We start from the raw sequence: 18,149 nt of genomic DNA, 5'->3' as shown, positions 1-18,149 counted from the left end.
TTTCAAATGACGGTACTCGAAAGCTCGATCCGACTACTAGGGCCATTGACTGTAGCCAGCGTGCCGAATCACAGTACCTCTCTTCCAACGAGATTGCTCAGAGTCGTGACATGTTTTTTCAAGGTGCATCCTTTGTCGTTGGATGAACTCAATGGCAGTCATGGTACCCATGAATCCGACGACGTCCAGTGGATTATGTAGATGATGTCAGACGTCAGTATTTGGTTATTGCGCAGAACTTATGAAGGCAATTGCTGCCCATTAGATACTTGACGTTATCATTAGTGGCCTCATGAATGGGACAGTACCTAACGCCTGGAAACGTGCTCTTGTCACGGCTCTGCCAAAGACCGGAACGATCCTTCCAAATTTAGATCCATCTCTGTGGTGCCTGCAATTGCAAAGATAGCTGAAAGAATTGTCCACTCTCAACTTAGTTCATATTTTAGCCATCACGATTTATTCTCGCATGCACAGCATGGCTATCGAACGAATTTTTCCACTGAGACCGCGCTCACCGTCATCATAGATAAGATCCTCATGGCCATGAACGCTGGTGACTAGGGGTGCGGGAACTACTTTCAGACTGTGGGGCACACCATAATAGAGATCAACCTAGGGTACCCCCAAATCTAGTTTTCTCACTGGCTTTAGCCACTTATTTTTTTATCCCTTGACTTCAACAAAAAAGAAAACATTTTCATAAAAAGTGCGGTATTCCGTCTCAAAGTTATGGGGGCACCGCCCCCACGGCCCTAGAGTTGGGGAGGGGGCAAGCTGCCCCCACTGCCCCCGTCCCCCGGTTCCCGCGCCTACATGAGTCTCGGAGCACCGGCCCGGCGCGGGTTAATATTCTTTGGAATTGCTACAAAGAGAAGCAACCCTGTGCACGTCAGACCTGTACTATATGTAGTAAAACTTCCCTCAAACATTGCCTGGCTATTCATTTCAAACTATATCAAGTTTCAAGTTCATATCTTTTCAGGTTTCGGAGATATCACAGAAAACGTACAGGGGGCAACAAAAGCCCTTCGGCCCCGCGGCTCGTGGGTAAAACAGAACGTGGGCTTTTATAAACAAACAAACTGCACGCCTTTTATCTCCCTAGTTATGAAATAAGTAGGCATTAGAAAACGTCTCTGGAAGGTTTGGGGATGGGGACGTAACAGTTACATAATTTTTTCTTAGCTGATAATAATGGCCGTTTCACGACGGCATAGATAACATGAATAATGTTATCTATGACGACGGCTATCTGGACACGTTTGGTTCACATTTGGTGCAGATTTGGTGCAGATTTGGTCAAATTAGTTTTGGTCAAGTTTGGTGCCTTCGCTAGATAACCCGTCGTGAACACGGCTGATGTGTGGCTCCTCTTGCGCTAACCCGAGCGCCAATGGCAGATATGACCCTGTTTGTGCGCTACCCGAGAGGCTGAACTGCCTACTTCGTGTTTGGTTTCACAGTTCTTGTGTGTCTCGTCTTCAGCCACGGCCCGGCCGGGTTGTTTTTCCTCAGCGGTGCTTCGAGCGGAATGGGTCGATGTTTCAAGCCTTGCGACTCCTGTTCTCTGCCTCCTCTCAGTCCATCATACTCCCCACTCTCTTTCTCTTTCCCGCCCATCCTGCCTCTTTCTAAATCTGACCGAGTCTATCTCGAATCATCTCATTCTTTTGAGCCGTGTCTGGACTGAAAAAGAATGCTATCAAGCTTCTGGGACGTGTTTCCGGTCCGTTTTCTCGATTGTAAAAACGTCCGCGCTGGTAGTAGTTGGGATTTGATGTCATAGATCAATATGAAAATTTAGCCGGGAAGATAGGAATACTGCGAGACTTTTCGGCTAGAGCGACTTTTGGATACCTAGATCATGGTTTGTTTAACCATGTGTTTAACATTAGGACCCATTTGTATTACAATGTCAATTTTTTATGTGCTAGCTCAAATGAGTGTTTTCTGTCTTTGGCAGCATCCTCTTCGCCGACATCGTGGGATTTACGGCTATATCGTCCACCTACTCGGCTTACGACCTGGTGCACATGCTGAACGAGCTGTTTGCCTCCTTCGACCGCCTGGCAGACGTGAGTATGAATATACATAGACTGGCGGACAGTGTTCTTTAGCAGGGTGCTTACCTACAAAGTTGCTACAATGTGCGGCAAGGGAGCGAGTTCACCTCGCCATATGCTAAACATCAAGCTGTGGGACGCGAAAGCCGTTCCACGGGCCCAAGTTTATCCCGCCACGCTGGCTTTATTTAATCGATAATTGTGTTAAAACTCTATATTGGAGCGATTTTTTCTCCTTTTAAATAAATCTTGTGAGTCTATCTAAAAAGCCGAAAAAGCACAAGGCATTTCAGAGACTAGGTATTCAGAAGTTAGCCATCGCGCTTTTGAAGTCTCGCGTAAACGCTTATACCTTCTTTATACCGTGAACCCATAATAACGCAGAACTGTTCATTTGTAGCCTTTCTCATAAAGCTTTTCCAGTAAAAATCGATATAAAAATAAAAAGCCCGATTTTACTGTTTTCCAGTAAAACTATTCCTGCATAATGTTTTATGGAGATGTAAATGTATTTATTTATTTATGTGCCCAGTGCCATTTTACTACTGACAAATGATAAAACCGCGGCGACGAATGGGTTTCGAAATCTGAGCTGCACTCAACAAGTATACCTATGTTTTTTTTTTTTTTTTTGTCCGATCGCGTTTGGGATGGGCAGTTGGAAGCTTCCCTTCAGTGTAACATTATGCGGCCCGTCCGTCTCATTGACTCCAACTGCAACTGCCCAGCTCCCTATAGCGAACGCGGGTTGCCCTTGTTCAGGAGTTTCATGAGCTGATAACACAAAAGGGAATCATCTCTCAAATACATATAATATACCTATAACTTCACCGTTCCCGTTAGGAGACTGATGCCATCAAAATAATGCATCAGACGGCTAAAAGTCACATTTCACAGAGCCACATTTTTATCTTGTACATCCGTCCATTGGTCGTGTAAGTAAGTGGATAATTCCCATTTATTTCAAGTCCCAGCGACATCCATTAACGCGGCAGACCAATATTCTTTCAGTCAGCTGTCAGAGCAAACTGATACTCTAAATGCAGCTCACACTCAGCGAGGCATGTATTGTGTCATTTACAGAGCTTACCCAAAGCCGTTTGTCTCAATAAAATCATCTCCGGCGATCCGTTTGCTCAGTTAAAGTGATCCTCATCCAGCGATATTGCGCACACAGCATGATTTACTACCAAATGAACCAGTATTTGAAAGATCAGCGGTTGATTTATCGCTGGCTGCCTTCGTCACTTTGTTAACCTAGGCGGCTGTAAATCAAATACGAGCCTGCAACATACACTTCCATCTCAGGGGCTTAGCAAGTTACAGCACTGCGGATAAAGCAGTATGCCTTATGCCTTATACTAAATAACCGGTACATTTTTCTTCTTGCTGAGATGAGAACCCAAAGTCACAAGTTTCTGAGCGATACTTTCCGTTTCTTTTCCCGAGCAAAAGAAATGCAGTAGTTAATGCTGCTTTGCATCGTAAGGCAGAGTAGTGCGTTGATGCAAACATGCAATTTTTCTGTGATTTAGCCAAAAGCTGACCGACTTCTTGTTATTTCGTGGAAGCATCATCAACCCGATCAAAATCAAAGAGTAAACTGTTACGAAAACAGATAAGCCCAAAGTTCTATCACACTTCATTCAATATTCGTATCCACAACAGCATTACACATATTTTTTTTTTTTTAGTTTTAAATGTTGTCCTGTCTCCGGCTGACTGATGAAATCCAACTCGCCTTCCAGAAATACAAGCAGTTGCGGATCAAGATCCTGGGCGACTGCTACTACTGCATCTCGGGCTGTCCGGAGGAGAGAACCGATCACGCCATCCAGTCCGTCTACATGGGGCTCTCCATGGTCACGGCCATCAAGTAAGTTTTGGTTTATACAATCACAGGGGTTTTGGTTTGGCTTGATAAAGTGACCTTTGATTTACACAACCAAGTCAGTTTTTGGTTTACACAATCCAGTGAGTTTTACTTTATGCAATCTAGCGAGTTTTGGTTGTAATGGCTCCATCCGTATTCAATGTGCAGTATACAATCAACTGAATTAAATACTTGGTTCTTTCTAGTGATTGTTATCAAGTCATTGGTATTGCGAAATGCAATACTTACACAATTTCATAGTTACGTAATACTTACATAATGCAAAGTCTTACATAATCACTGCCATAAAATGAGTACTGAAGCTCACATGCATATCATTTATGTAGGGATGTAGGGCACGTCATAGTCAGCTTTTGCAAGTTTGATTTGCGCGAGCTGCCAGGAGCTGACGGGTTGTGTAAACTTGCGTCAATAGTCGCCTTCTCCGAGTCACATTTCAGGCAACGTGGTTGGGCGCACAAAGAAATGCGCTACCATAGCTGAACATTGGAAGCTGATATGAGATATAAGTCTCATTATACGCTTCCCATCCATAATTTAGGTAAACTGACACAAATTGGCCCTTAGCATAGAAGCAGTGACACTAATGGCACACGTTGCCATGTTTCTCAACCGTAATAACACCCACGTATATTTTGGGAGATCCCGGACCATTAAACATTCATTCGTTCAGGAACACAACGCAGAATACGGAGTGGTAGCTGCTGCATTTCAACGTCCGTATATCTTTCGAAGATAAGCATCAAATAGCCCTGGAAAGGCATTACGTCATTCAAAAGAATCAACGTTCTATGATATACGCTCACAAACGCCTAAAGAATAATATCACATATGCATTGAATTTCAATATGCGTTATTCTCGTCTTCAATCTACCTTTATGAGTCAAAGTGGATATGTTAAAGCTGTTACATACATTACTTTTTAACCCTTTTATTGCATTATCACATCATTATGATTAATGGGTAGGTGCGCTGTTTAAAATGAATTCTTCCTTATGCGGCTTAGAATATTGCGATCAATATTAGAAGTAATTTTACTTTGAACGTTTGGTTATCAGGGGATTATCTCATAGCAACAGTTGCCATAGCGTTTGCCTGGACTGTATGCAATAAAGTGACTTGAATTTTGCCAACCACTTTTGATCGTGCGCTGAAATATAATTAGGCTTTGAGAAGCACATATTGTCCAATTCCGCGGACGGATCTGCCTAGCTGTGAATCTTCCGGGGGAACTCATTATCAAGGAATTATGGCTCGCGCTGACGACCTATCCATTTTAAGCACCGCTGATCCAATCTATTTGGTATTGATTGCTAATATCTAAGAAGCGGCCCCGTATCAAAGCGATTCAAATGACATTCATTCAGAGCACTTTAGTGTAAAATTAAGCGTTAATCTTGTCAATTGATCACAGAGCTGTTGTGTAGCAGGGTTTAATTAGGGTGAGGAGATGAGGGAATTCGATGCGACAGCTAGTGAGCCCTGTGTCCCTTTATGTGGTAATTACGCTGTAAAAACGCTCATAAAGCGACATGAACCATCCGCAATGTGGTGGTAAGCGCTGGGTGAGGCGTAGACATTATGACCACTACATATTAGGCAGTTGTGACTCCGCAGGTGTCCCTATGCCTACACCCGACTAACCTCATCAGTTACAACTATGGGAAACACCCCCAATTGAGGACTGCTCCGGCTGTTTTTCAATAGAAAATGTTTTTCAATAGAAAAGAATCATTAGAACACAATTCTGACGAATAGTGTTTGTCTGATTTTTCGAACAGCCTGTGGTTATTGCGTTGTATATCGCTGTATTGCGTTATTGCGTTGTATATCGTTGTATCACCCCCTTTCCACCCGATCCACAGGTCGGTGCGGGAGTCCACCCGCTCCACTGTGGACATGCGGGTGGGGATCCACACGGGCGCCGTTCTGGCCGGTGTGATGGGACAGAAACAGTGGCAGTTCGACGTCTACAGCAAAGACGTGGAGCTCGCCAACAAAATGGAGAGCTCGGGGAAGCCGGGGTAAGTACCGGAAAAGTGTGTCAATCCGATTGCAGCGCTGTGTGCCTCCCAAGACTGAGAGCAGCTAGAATTGTTGATGCTCTGTTGAGTCCCCCAGATGCCTATCTCAAGAACTAGGTCAGTTCAGAGGGGAAGGAGCAAAAAGATATGATCGATAGCCTATTTAACGGCCATTGGTCAAATGTGGTGTTTTTCTTTGAACAAAAACGATCAACAGGTGATCTGACATGATGTGACGACGTCTTCTTGAGAACATAGCATAAGTCGAAGGTTGGTGAAAGTTTACAGCAATCAGCTTCATTCCTAAGGCGTTGGAAATGATAATGCCTGGAAACTATTCAACTCAGAAGAGCATCTCCCCCAGGTCCTTGTTGGTCCCCTCCACTTGCAATATGTCAGATCCTTACACGGCCTTCTGAGGCATGCCGAGTCCTCACTGCCCCCTCCCCCTCTGCGTCATATTTCTGCCCCCCCCCCGCGTCAGCTCCCGGCTGAATGCCGCTGCTCCCCTGGGGCCGCCCGGTGCGTCCGACAGCCCTCGGCGCCAGGCACAGCCGTCACGTCCACGCTGACGGGGCCGCTGACGTCAGCACACACGTGCCGGCGGAAAATATTGCCGACGCCTGGTGCCGCGTCCAAACTCGTCATCACAGGGCAGGGGCAGACGGAGATGACCTATACTTCATAGGGAAGGTACTGGATAGCGACAGCCTGCGATGTCCCACACATAGGGCAGATTTTAGACACAACCAGCGATGGCCCACTCCCAGGACGGACCCAGACGGGCATAGCCAGCGATGTCCCCGCATGATGCTGCCTCAGGGTGCATAATGGTCTTGGCGGTGGAGCAGGACGAACTCAACATCACTGAGATGAGAGTTGCTGTGCCGCGCACTGCTGTAATAATATGAACAATTCAACATTTCTCTCAACAGTGGCATGGTTGACAAAATGAACAACGCTTCTACCATCACAGCTACACTCTATGACATCTGCTGGCTATCACAAATAACCCGGCAACATGCCACTGTCATGACAACACCGTACTCTGAAACACTCATTGCCTGCTGGTGCTACGGCGCTCTCCTTCCCCTCTCACGAACATACGACGCTGCTGTTTTGGCACTAATAACGTTCCGACTGATCTACCGTCGAAGCCCCGCTGCGCGCTCGACGACCGCCGTGCCTGTCGGTGCCTGGGGAGCCGGCGGGGGCCACTGGAGTACCGCTGAGTGCGTCACGTACCATCCATCGCCGCTCCGTGAGCACTCCTGCGGCGGACGCCCGGCGCGCCGGCCACCGGACATGGAACCGCTCTTTACCAATCGATGGAGGAGCCTGGGCGCGTCCCACCGGCAACTCGGAGTGGAAGCCCGCACCTGTGTGTCTAGCGCGGCACGTTACGCGAAATGCGTATGGCGTTCTGCATCCTGCGCTGCGCTCCCCGAGCTTATGCTAGAGTTATGCCTTACGGTGGAAACGGGCACAGCCAGGCTCGGCTCGAGTCCCCGGAAACAGGTGAATGGAATTCGCGGACCAATATCGGCTGGCAACGGCCTGCTTATTGCTCCAGTCAGGTGCAGCCAAAGGGCAGCCGTTGGAACCGACGGCGCCGCTTACTTATTGTGGGACTCACGTACTAAATGCGACCGGTTTGGGCGCAATCTAAATGCTAATGAATAGCTGTACCTGCACGCGGCTTCCACTGAGCCAGAACAGGAACAGGCTGTGAGTTTTAATGGAATACTTCCTTTTATAACTGAAATAAATAATTTTGGAAGACGCCCAAGTGCGGCACTGTGGCGAGGGAATCACTAAGGTCGCATCGTTTCTGCTAGAAACTGCTGGATTAATCAATTAGGGTAACCGGACAAAAAGTCAAAAGGAATAAAGTCAAAAGACAAATAGTCAAAAGACAAAAAGTCAAATGCAAAAAGTCAAACGGGATAAAAGTCAAAAAGATAAAAGTCAAAACGGATAAAAGTCAAAAGACAAAAAGTCAAAAGAAAAAAGTCAAAATGTGCAAAAGTCAAAAACGCAAAAAGTCAAATGACAAAAAGTCAAAAATGCAAAAAGTCAAAAGCAAAAAGTCAAAACGTGTAAAAGTCAAAAGACAAAAAGTCAAAAATGCAAAAAGTCAAAAGGATAAAAGTCAAAACGGAAAAAAGTCAAAAGACAAAAAGTCAAAAATGCAAAAAGTCAAAAGGATAAAAGTCAAAACGGAAAAAAGTCAAAAGACAAAAAGTCAAAACGTGTAAAAGTCAAAAGACAAAAAGTCAAATGGAAAAAAAGTCAAAAGACAAAAAGTCAAAAGCAAAAAGTCAAAACGGGTAAAAGTCAAAAGACAAACAGTCAAAAATGAAAAAAGTATAAAATAGAAAAGTCGAAGTCAAAGTCTGAAATAAGAAGTCAAAAGGATAAAAGTCGAAGCCTCGATCTTTTCATCTTTTGAAAAATATTATACAGCGCAACGTACCCTACCCACTGAAGTTGTAAGGAACATGTGAGTACGCGAGGGATTCTGACAGGTACCGGGGTCCGCAGCAGCGGGGCAGGGACGCTGGCTGCGGTGGTGGGGCCCACGCTCACATAATACGCGTTGAGCGCTTCCGGCGTGCACGCTGGCGCAGCAGCAGTGGCACTCTTCCCCGCCCCGATCACCGGCCGCAGCACTGTCCACATCCTCGCCGGTCCTGCCTCACGCAGCTGGTCAGCATAGTATGCCGCGTGGTCACGTCTGATGGCCGCTCGACACTGCCGGTTCACCACCGTATACTCGGCGCGCGGGCCGAGCAGTGCGTGCCGCCGCGCCAGCAGCGCTCGCGTGGCGTCCGTGGTGCGCGGAGCACGTCGGGCGGCGGCAGCCCCTCCCCCATGGGAGCGAGTGAAAAGCAGTGCCTCCTCTAAGCAGTTTTGACTGGGGGGCCCGATCACGGGCAATGACTAAGGTAACCCCTACCAAAAACGTCTAAGACTAAAAAAAATGACTAAGGTACCCCTCAGTGACCAGTTTGGAGGATGACTGCGGGGGCTGCAGCTCCCGCAGTTAACATGTTAGAGGAGGCATGGGTGTCGTTTTGTATAGGCATGGTAGGGCCCGAGCCCTACCAATAATTTTGGAAATTTAACACCAGTAAAACGCCTTTTGGGCGAAGAACGAGCGAGCGGGGGAGTGAGCCCTGCACGTGCGGAAGGGCGAGAGGGTACTTCCAACGGGCTTGCGCAAAGCACCCTTCTAACCGGTCGCTAGCGGTGTTGCAAATTTGAACGCAATCGGCCCAGCCGTTCCTGAGATCTGGAAGCGGCATTCTGCACGTGCGCACGTGCAAACGGGGTCCAAACTGACTTTTGCACGGCACCCTACTAACCGGTCTCCAACCGTGTACCAAATTTGAGCGCAATCGGCCCAGCCGTTCTCGAGATCTGGAAGCGCCCCCTGCGCGTGCGCACGTGCAGTAGCACCTTAACCCGCGCACCGACGGGGGGGGCGGATATCCGCCCCCCTGAGGTTTATCGCGAATAGCGGGAAAACCGCGGCGCGTAGCGCCGCGAAATTTGGTATGACTATTCCCTTATCAATTTTACACATGGTGTGCAAGTTTGAACCTCCTACCTTTCAAGGTCAGGTCACCAGGTCACTTTGAATTACCCAACCTCAAGTCACTTTTTTGCAACTTTGTCACCGTGCCAGAGCTACAGTAGATGTCGGAGGCCTTTGAAAGTCGCAGGTTGTTATTAGGTCATTAGTAGCTACAATTTGTATATCTCGGAATTTTGATATCGGTGACCTAAGGTCAGGTCAATTTCGTGACCTCCCCATTATAAGTCAATGGGGGAAAAATCAACTCCCTGTTTTTACCACTAAAACGGGTCGGAATGGCCCCATATACCATACATGACTTCATATACGATCAACCTTCACTACCTTGAGGTCTGTTTTGCTGTTGGGCAGCTGTGAGGTCATGTGACGTCATCAAAGGTCACCAAAGGTTTTTGGCCAATAACTCCGTACAGGAACAAGATACAGACGCGTGGATGGTCTCATTGTGTTAAGCTCGTCAAGACGCATCGAATGATATACATGATGACCTCGAGGTCACGTGACCTGAGGTCAACCTTTGACCTTGACCTTTCGAGGTCAACATATATATCATTCGATGCGGATTGACGAGAGGATCACGATGATGCCCTTAGTTTGTTACTATCTTGACTAATTCGAAAGTTATTCGAGAAAAAACTCTCTCCATATTTAGCGCCGCCATTTTGACTTTTTCGACCCCTGTGACGTCATCTTTGACCTGACCTGAAAATGACCTTAGTAAAAATTGTAGATCTTGACCGTGCGTATCCGATGCCGTTTACCGCTTGTCGCTATCTTGCTTCGTTCTCGAGATCTCAGGGGGGGGGGCGGTCATCCGCCCCCCCCCCCGTCGGTACTAAGTTGGCGCAGACCCCCGTCGGTGCGCGGGTTAACCGCAACACATGGGAATGCATTGCCTGGTGGGTGCCTACTTGTATGCCAAGTTTCAGCGAAATCACCCCAGTAATTACCGAGTTATTAAAATGGGAACAAATTTGACACCTCTTATTGTTGTATTTTGCACGTGCACTGGGGGTGACCCACCTGCCTCGAGAGTATCCTATTTTTGGTAGAAAGGATGCAGCTACCCTATAAAAATTACCGCAAGTCAACCGCCCAAGCGGCTGCTGAGAGATAATTTCAAAATTTTGAGTTACAATTTTTGTCCCCTCAACTTTCAACCTACCCCATCAACTTTTCAAACGTTCCCGGGTCACCACTGCCCCATCGTGCAATTCCAGTGCTATGGCAAAGTTTTATCTGAAAGTTTAAACGTGCCCGATAGACTGGACGCGGTCCCCTCCGTCCACTCACGCTCTCTGGTCTCTGTACGGTCATCGCTGACTGGTCCAGCATCCAACGCGCTGGGTTTATAGAAATTTGGTTAAAAGAAATGAACATATTTTAATGAACGAATCCATTAAGTAATAAAATGAAAATGATTCACAGGTTATTATTACATGTGGGAGCACTGGCGCTGGAACTTTTCAATGTTGGAGCCGGGCTCGAGGCAGTTTGAACTCATTTCTTTCCATGCAACGCCATAGGGTTAATTACGAGCGAGCGGTGTCTTATGGTTTTTTAGATACCTATGTGACTTTTTACTTTTGACTTTTTCTTATTTCACTTTTTCCATTTGATTTTTATCATTTTGACTTTTTTGCCGTTTTTTCACTTTTTGTCTTTTGACTTTTCGCGTTTTTTGACTTTTTGCCATTTGACTTTTTGCTTTTGACTTTTTGCGTTTTTGACTTTTCGTCATTTTGACTTTTTGCCATTTGACTTTTTTTGCTTTTGACTTTTTTCGTTTTTGACTTTTCGCCATTTTGACTTTTTGCCATTTGACTTTTTGCTTTTGACTTTTTGCGTTTTTGACTTTTTTGCCATTTTGACTTTTCGCCATTTGACTTTTTGCTTTTGACTTTTTGTGTTTTTGACTTTTCGCCATTTTGACTTTTTGCCATTTGATTTTTTGCATTTTTGACTTTTGGACGTTTTGACTTTTTGCCATTTGACTTTTTGTCTTTTGACTTTTAGCCGTTTTGACTTTTATCCATTTGACTTTTTTCCATTTCACTTTTATCCATTTTGACTTTTTGCATTTGACTTTTTGTCTTTTGACATTTTGTCTTTTGACTTTTTGTCCTGGAATCAAGACTTAGACGCGTCTAGCTAGACGCGAAATGGAAGTCTCCACTCAAAAGTCCAGATCGTGAAGCATCAGTCGATCGTCTCCTAGAACAGGTTTTGTATTATTTCTGCGGGCCTTGACACGACAAGGGGTCAACTGAACTGCAGCTGCCGCAAGGGATATGCTTGATATGCCGGCTTTACACTCGAGGAAGTCCTGCATCTCCCTAGCTACCTTTCAACGCTTTGATATTGGGACTTCCCTCGCGCAATCACTTGATTCACGTTCAACACGCACCATTGATGGTTACCAGCCACCTATTCGAACGCCTGGATACAAACTGGAATTAATTACCTGCACCTGACTGCGGCAGTCAAGGTTCACTGAGAACTCGCGTCTCCCATCGCCGCGTTTCCTTGGATGGCTGCCTACAAACAGCGACCCTTTGGAGGCACAGAGGCCGTGGGAGCCGGTCGTTCTTCCGGCGAGTGGCGTTCCTGGGGAGCGCTCAACGACACCAGAGCCAGAGGCAACGGGCGCTGACAGGATCGGTCCCGCGGCGAGATGGATGGTCACTGAGGGAGAGGGAGAGGAAGAGAGAGAGAGAGAGGAGAGAGCGAGAGAGAGAGAGAGAGAGAGAGGAGAGAGAGAGGAGAGGAGAGAGAGAGAGGAGAGGAGAGAGAGAGAGAGAGAGAGAGAGAGAGAGAGAGAGAGAGAGAGAGAGAGAGAGAGAGAGAGAGAGAGAGAGAGAGAGAGAGAGAGAGAGAGAGAGACGAGAGAGAGTCAACATGTCTAGAAGTGGGACAGAGGTTAGCCACTGGCATTCAAAGGACGATAACCCGAGATGAAGTTTCAACCGGGAGCTACGGGCCGGCCTAGGTCGGCCGATGGACGGCTCCGCGAGGGCCATCCAAAGGTAGCCTTTGGCGGTGGCCCGGGCCCCGGTGGCGAGGAGCATTTTTAAGTCCCCGCCTTTTTTTAACTCAAGTCAAAGTCGCCAGTTTTAGACACCTTTCGCTTACCCCAAGCGCTCAAAACTACAGCAATAACACGTTTTATCCTGCAGTGGAACTGCAGAGGCTTGCGTTCTAGCACTCCAGAACTGCAAGCACTAATCCGCTCTCAGCGACCTTTGGTTGCTTGCATCCAAGAAACCAAACTCAGATCTGAGTCCAGGTTCCCCATGAAAGGATTTTCGGTTTTTCGCAGGGACCTTGCTACTGAAACCGTCGCGCACGGAGGTGTTATGGTTCTGGTCCATAACGCCGTGCCTGCGAGATGTATTGATTTAAGCTCGCCCCTTCAGGCGGTAGCGGTCCGCATTCATCTAGGCCAGCGTGACATCACTGTGTGCTCACTTTACTGTCCCCCTGGCGCAGCTCTTCCTCTTCTGGAACTACGCCGGCTAATTGCCGAGCTCCCTCCACCTGTGATGCTTCTGGGTGATTTTAACTCTCACCACTCTGCATGGGGATGTGATTCTGTGTGTACACGCGGTCGACTTTTAGCGTCCTTGATAGACGAGGAGGGCCTTTGTGTTTTAAACACTGGTGCTGCTACCCATTTCACCATGCCGTCGGGACATTCATCAGTTCTAGATCTCAGCCTTGTCAGTCCACACCTTGTGCCGCTTTTTACGTGGCGAGTGGACGCGGACTCTTTTGGTAGTGACCATTTCCCCATATGGCTTGAACTGCGTGAGCGGCCCTCGGTTGGCTGCCGGCCACCGAGATGGAACCTGCGGAGGGCAGACTGGGAGAAATTTCAAACGTGCTTGGAGGATGCTCTCTCATCTGACCCTACAGATGATCTGTCAGTAACCGATTTCACCTCCTTACTCATTGAAGCAGCCAAGGCATCCATTCCTCGTACATCGGGGGCGCCTTCTCGCCGGCCGGTCCCATGGTGGTCCGATGCGTGTCGAGACGCCATCAGAGCGCGGAAACGAGCGCTGCGCGCTTTCAGGCATAACTGCACCACCGCAAACATGATCGCGTTTAGAAAAGCCAGAGCGTTCGCTAGGTGGACGGTCAAGAAAGCTAAACACGAATCCTGGGTGGAATACATCAGCCAGCTTAACAGATTCACGCCAATCTCCGAGGTTTGGTCCCGTATAAAACGTATATCAGGTCGTTTCTCCTCATCCCCTCTTCCTGTTTTGAGTGTGTTTGGCAGAAATGTGTCGAACCCAGCTGATGTAGCGTACGAAATAGGCCGTGCGTTACATGACCGCTGTGTCGGTGACTGTTCTGACCCCGACTTCGCCCGCCATCGTGCTCGGTGCGAATCGACTGGCGTCAATTTTAACACATCACAACATTTTAGCTACAATGATCCCTTTACTATGGAAGAGTTAAAGTCCGCTATAGGTGGCCTGAAGTGTGTCGCAGAAGGCCCTGATCTTGTACACAATGAGATGCTTCGGCGTCTCCCGTCACCGGGACTTGAAGCATTGCTCCATCTTTTCAATGCGCTCTGGGAAAGAGGGCTGTATCCCGAAACATGGCGGACGGCCATCATTATCCCGGTGCTGAAGGCTGGTAAAAGCGGGCTTGATCCGCTTCACTACCGCCCTATTGCGTTGACATCTGCCCTGGGCAAGCTGCTTGAGCGAGTTGTAAACGCGCGTCTCGTCTGGTTTCTGGAGGAACAAGGTGTTTTATCTAACTCGCAGTGCGGTTTCAGAAAGTATCGGAGCACAGTAGACCACATTTTAGCCCTTGATACCGAGGTTCGTTGCGCATTTAGGCGGAAGCGACACATTGGTGCATTGTTTTTCGACATTGAGGCTGCGTATGATACCACTTGGCGTTTCGGTATTTTACAAAAGCTTTTCAAGTACGGTATACGCGGTACAATGGGCCATTTCCTCGCCAGCTTTTTATCTAACCGGTCTTTCAGAGTCCGTGTCGGTGGCAACCTCTCAGAGCAGTTCCCCCAGGTCAACGGTGTCCCCCAAGGAGGAGTCCTAAGTGTTGTGCTGTTCGGGGTAATGATTAACGATATTGCCGATCACCTGCCCCCTTCCATCGGCCGTGCCCTTTTTGTGGATGACTTCTCTATCTGGGCCAGTGGTGCAACCACACGTATAGTAGAGAGACAGCTCCAGTTGGCAATTAAAATATTAGAAAACTGGAGTGCTGTTAACGGACTACGATTCTCGACAGCCAAAACTGTAGGTGTCCACTTTTGCCGTTTTTGCCGTAATTGCCCTGACTTCTCTGTCAGGCTAAGGGGTGCAGTGATCCCTGTGAAGTCGGAGGTGAAGTTTCTTGGGATGGTAATAGACAGCCGTCTTACCTACCGCACTCACCTGAAAGAGCTCCGCGACCGATGTTTTCGAGCTATGAATGTTTTGAAATGTGTTGCGCGTACCTGCTATGGGGCGGATCGTAAGACACTGCTCTTGCTTTATCGTGCTCTTGTCCGTTCTAGACTTGACTACGGCTGTTTTATATACGATAACGCCACGGAGACCTCGAAACGTATTCTGGACTCTGTGCACCATACTGCTCTTCGTATTGCCACTGGTGCGTTCCGGACCACCCCAGTAGCCAGCCTCCTTGTAGAGGCCCACGAGCCACCTCTTGCCTTGCGTCGCCAGCTACTGGGCATGAGATATACCATAAAACTCCGCCAGTTGCCTTCCCACCCTGCCTATGATGCAGTTTTCTCACGTGCCAACCTGGCGCTTTTCAGAACCGGAGAAGGTGCACGTACTGTCCGCTACCCCCCCTTTCTGCTCTCGTATGCAATCGCTGCTCTCGGAAGCTCAAATTAAACTTCGGGGGGTCATGCGTAAGGAGTGGCCATCTGTCCCACCGTGGAGACAAGTCCCGCCAAAGGTGGACCTTTCCCCTCACCGATGTGAGAAAAGGCGACATCCCTCCAGCTGTTTTAAAGGCTCGTGCGCTGGAACATATTTCAAGGTACTCTGACTACATAGCCTGTTATACTGACGGCTCAAAGACTGATGACGGTGCCGGGTGTGCTTTCGTCTGCGGCGACGCTGTGCGGTGTTTTACCTTACCTAAACATGCATCCGTTTTTTTTCTGCGAATTGGTCGCTATCCTCAAACTCCTGTGTTTTATCGAGATTAATCCCGCTCGGTCATATGTTATTCTTTCTGACTCATTGAGTGGTCTCCAGTCCTTGTCACAATTCTATCCTTCTGACCCCCTCGCACAGGAGATTCTTCTTCGTGTGACAGCCCTCGACCGAGAGGGTACGTCGGTGTCTTTTTGCTGGATCCCTAGCCACGTCGGTATTCACGGCAACGAACGGGCGGACCGAGCTGCGAACCATGCTGCGCAGTATCCGTGCTCCCGCCGATTCCCTCTACCCGCCAGGGACTTTGTACCGGCGGTGGGCTCTTTCCTCCTCGGAAAGTGGCAGGAGGCCTGGAGCCAATCCCACGGTAACAAACTTTTACGTATCAAGCCAGGTTTAGCTACCTGGTTGTCGGCCTCACGCAGATCGCGACGCGAGGAGGTGGTCCTCTGCCGGCTTCGTACCGGGCACACTTATGGCACCCATGGGTTCCTTATCGGCGTTGGCTCCAGGCCTATTTGTACCAGATGTGGTGACCGACTTTCGGTCCGACACGTCTTGGTCGAGTGCCCGAGACTGGACGCTGAGCGATTGCGGTTTTTTGGATTGCGTGGCCCCCAGCTCTCTTTGAGAACACTTCTCCGCGACGACTCTCCTTTTCTCGATTCCTTTCGCCTCTTTTCGTTCATCACGGCCTCCGGGCTTCAGGTGATTTTTAACCCCCGACTTTGAGGAAGAATGGCTAGATATGGGCGCCATATAGCCTCGTTGCTGGTGCGCCCTAAAACCCCAAATCATCATCATCATCTGTTTAGTAACCCGACGCCGACCTCTTTCAGACACCTCCGCCCTCACGTGCGGTGGCTGAGTCTCAGTTTCACGGACACTGCCGTGGAGCAGGAGTATCGGGCTAACAGAGAGCCCACGTTCGGACTGAGCGTCATCTGTCTGCCCATCGTGCTCTCCTTCAACGCCATCAGCCAGGGGATCATCACACCCAGGTCAGTGGGCACAGACCGGACTGCATGGTTATAGTTAGCTCCAGCACGGGAGTTTGGAACACGTTCTGAACTGGGTTCGCAAAGTAAAAGCCGATGCTCTCCAACTTCAAAGTCACTGGCCATTGAGCGCTACCAGCACTAATTGACAAATGGATTTACACGGTAAGCTGTATGTAACGTGATTAAAAGTTTAACGACGTGTCACATCGAACTGTAGCATGTGACTCGTCATTACGGCTCTGATTGGTCGATTTGATTGTGATAAATTGACTGCAGTGTTTTAGTTTCGAGAACCTCAAATGGCAATATTTATGGTATTAATACTGGCTGATCGCGACACTGATTGACAGCGGATTGAAGCCTATTGAGACAGTGGTAGCTTATTGCTATTTTTTTTTTTACCCTTCGGAAAGGTAGAAACGCAGCACCCGACTAAAAAGGACTGGTGAGCCTGGCTACCACCAGTCAGCTTTGGCGAATAAAATTTTATCGTTTGCAAAAAAAAAAAAAACGATTGAACAATGCTGCGCACAATATCGCTAATTATTTTAATTTTGGCACTTCGGCCAACGTTGTCTCTGAAAAAATATAAACCATTCAAAAAGGCGGAAAATGCGAGGTATTAGCCGCGTTTACATAGGGTTAGTTGCCAGATAGTGGAATTCCGATACCAAGACATTTATTCCAATAACGAGACATTTCAGGCACATTCCGCTAGTTCTGACGACCTATCCGGCCAGAAGGCCGCATAAGTCGTCAGAACCAGCGGAATGTGCCTGAAATGTCTCGTTAGTGGAATAAATGTCTCGGTATCGGAATTCCACTATCTGGCAACTAACTCTATGTAAACGCGGCTATTTATTCATTTAATATAAACGCCTCCCATCATAGCTTGCCCCCGGCTAGTACGATAAACAGCGCACGAGTCGTCGTGTCCTGGGGTCGTCTTCACGGTCCGGTGGGCGCCGAGTCGGTGCTCGTCTCTGTCTCGCCACGCCTGTCTACTGATGTGATACGGGCCATTAGCACGGCTCCGACGGGGACCGGCCACGCTCGGCCACCCTCGGGCTACCGCTGGAGTTACCGCCCGGGGTAGGTGATCCACGGGACGGAGTATAAGGGCCCGCCGCGCCGGTAGGGAATGGGATGTGGATGACTGTTGTGGGGTGGCTGGATCTGAAGACGGTGGATCAAGGGATAGGCGCCCAGCGTCCAGAGTTGTTACTGGCTTAGTGATCGCTGTGGTTCTGTTTCCGAGACGTGATACAGTAAGACCAGGCTGTTGCCTTACCATTTTCGGTCTGGCCCCGCTTTTTGTGACGGTCTGTGACTTTGTAATGTCATTTAATACCGTTGTTGGGCTTCTGACGGCATGGGGTCGCATGGTAACAAAAGTGACCTA

General features: G+C 48.3%; 2 protein-coding genes across 2 annotated transcripts in view; both read left to right on the top strand.

The window, feature by feature from the left end:
• The window catches only part of LOC122387304 (adenylate cyclase type 3-like), a 33,419-nt gene extending 27,431 nt beyond the window's left edge, over positions 1–5,988 (top strand). Inside the window, exons 4-6 of the mRNA XM_043377404.1 lie at positions 1,967–2,078; positions 3,815–3,942; positions 5,826–5,988. Of these exons, the coding sequence (XP_043233339.1) occupies positions 1,967–2,078; positions 3,815–3,942; positions 5,826–5,988 (403 nt within the window). The remainder of the gene's footprint in view (positions 1–1,966; positions 2,079–3,814; positions 3,943–5,825) is intronic.
• A 10,011-nt stretch (positions 5,989–15,999) lies between these two features.
• The window catches only part of LOC122387301 (adenylate cyclase type 3-like), a 53,158-nt gene continuing 51,008 nt past the window's right edge, over positions 16,000–18,149 (top strand). Inside the window, exons 1-2 of the mRNA XM_043377397.1 lie at positions 16,000–16,061; positions 16,586–16,747. Coding sequence (XP_043233332.1) covers positions 16,000–16,061; positions 16,586–16,747 — 224 coding nt within the window. The remainder of the gene's footprint in view (positions 16,062–16,585; positions 16,748–18,149) is intronic.

The sequence above is a fragment of the Amphibalanus amphitrite genome, unplaced genomic scaffold (genome assembly GCF_019059575.1).
Source record: "Amphibalanus amphitrite isolate SeventyFive unplaced genomic scaffold, NRLGWU_Aamphi_draft 000281F_arrow, whole genome shotgun sequence".
NCBI classification, from domain to species: Eukaryota; Metazoa; Arthropoda; class Thecostraca; order Balanomorpha; family Balanidae; genus Amphibalanus; species Amphibalanus amphitrite.
The sequence above is the reverse complement of the archived record's forward strand: the minus strand, read 5'-3'. Positions and strand labels throughout refer to the sequence as shown.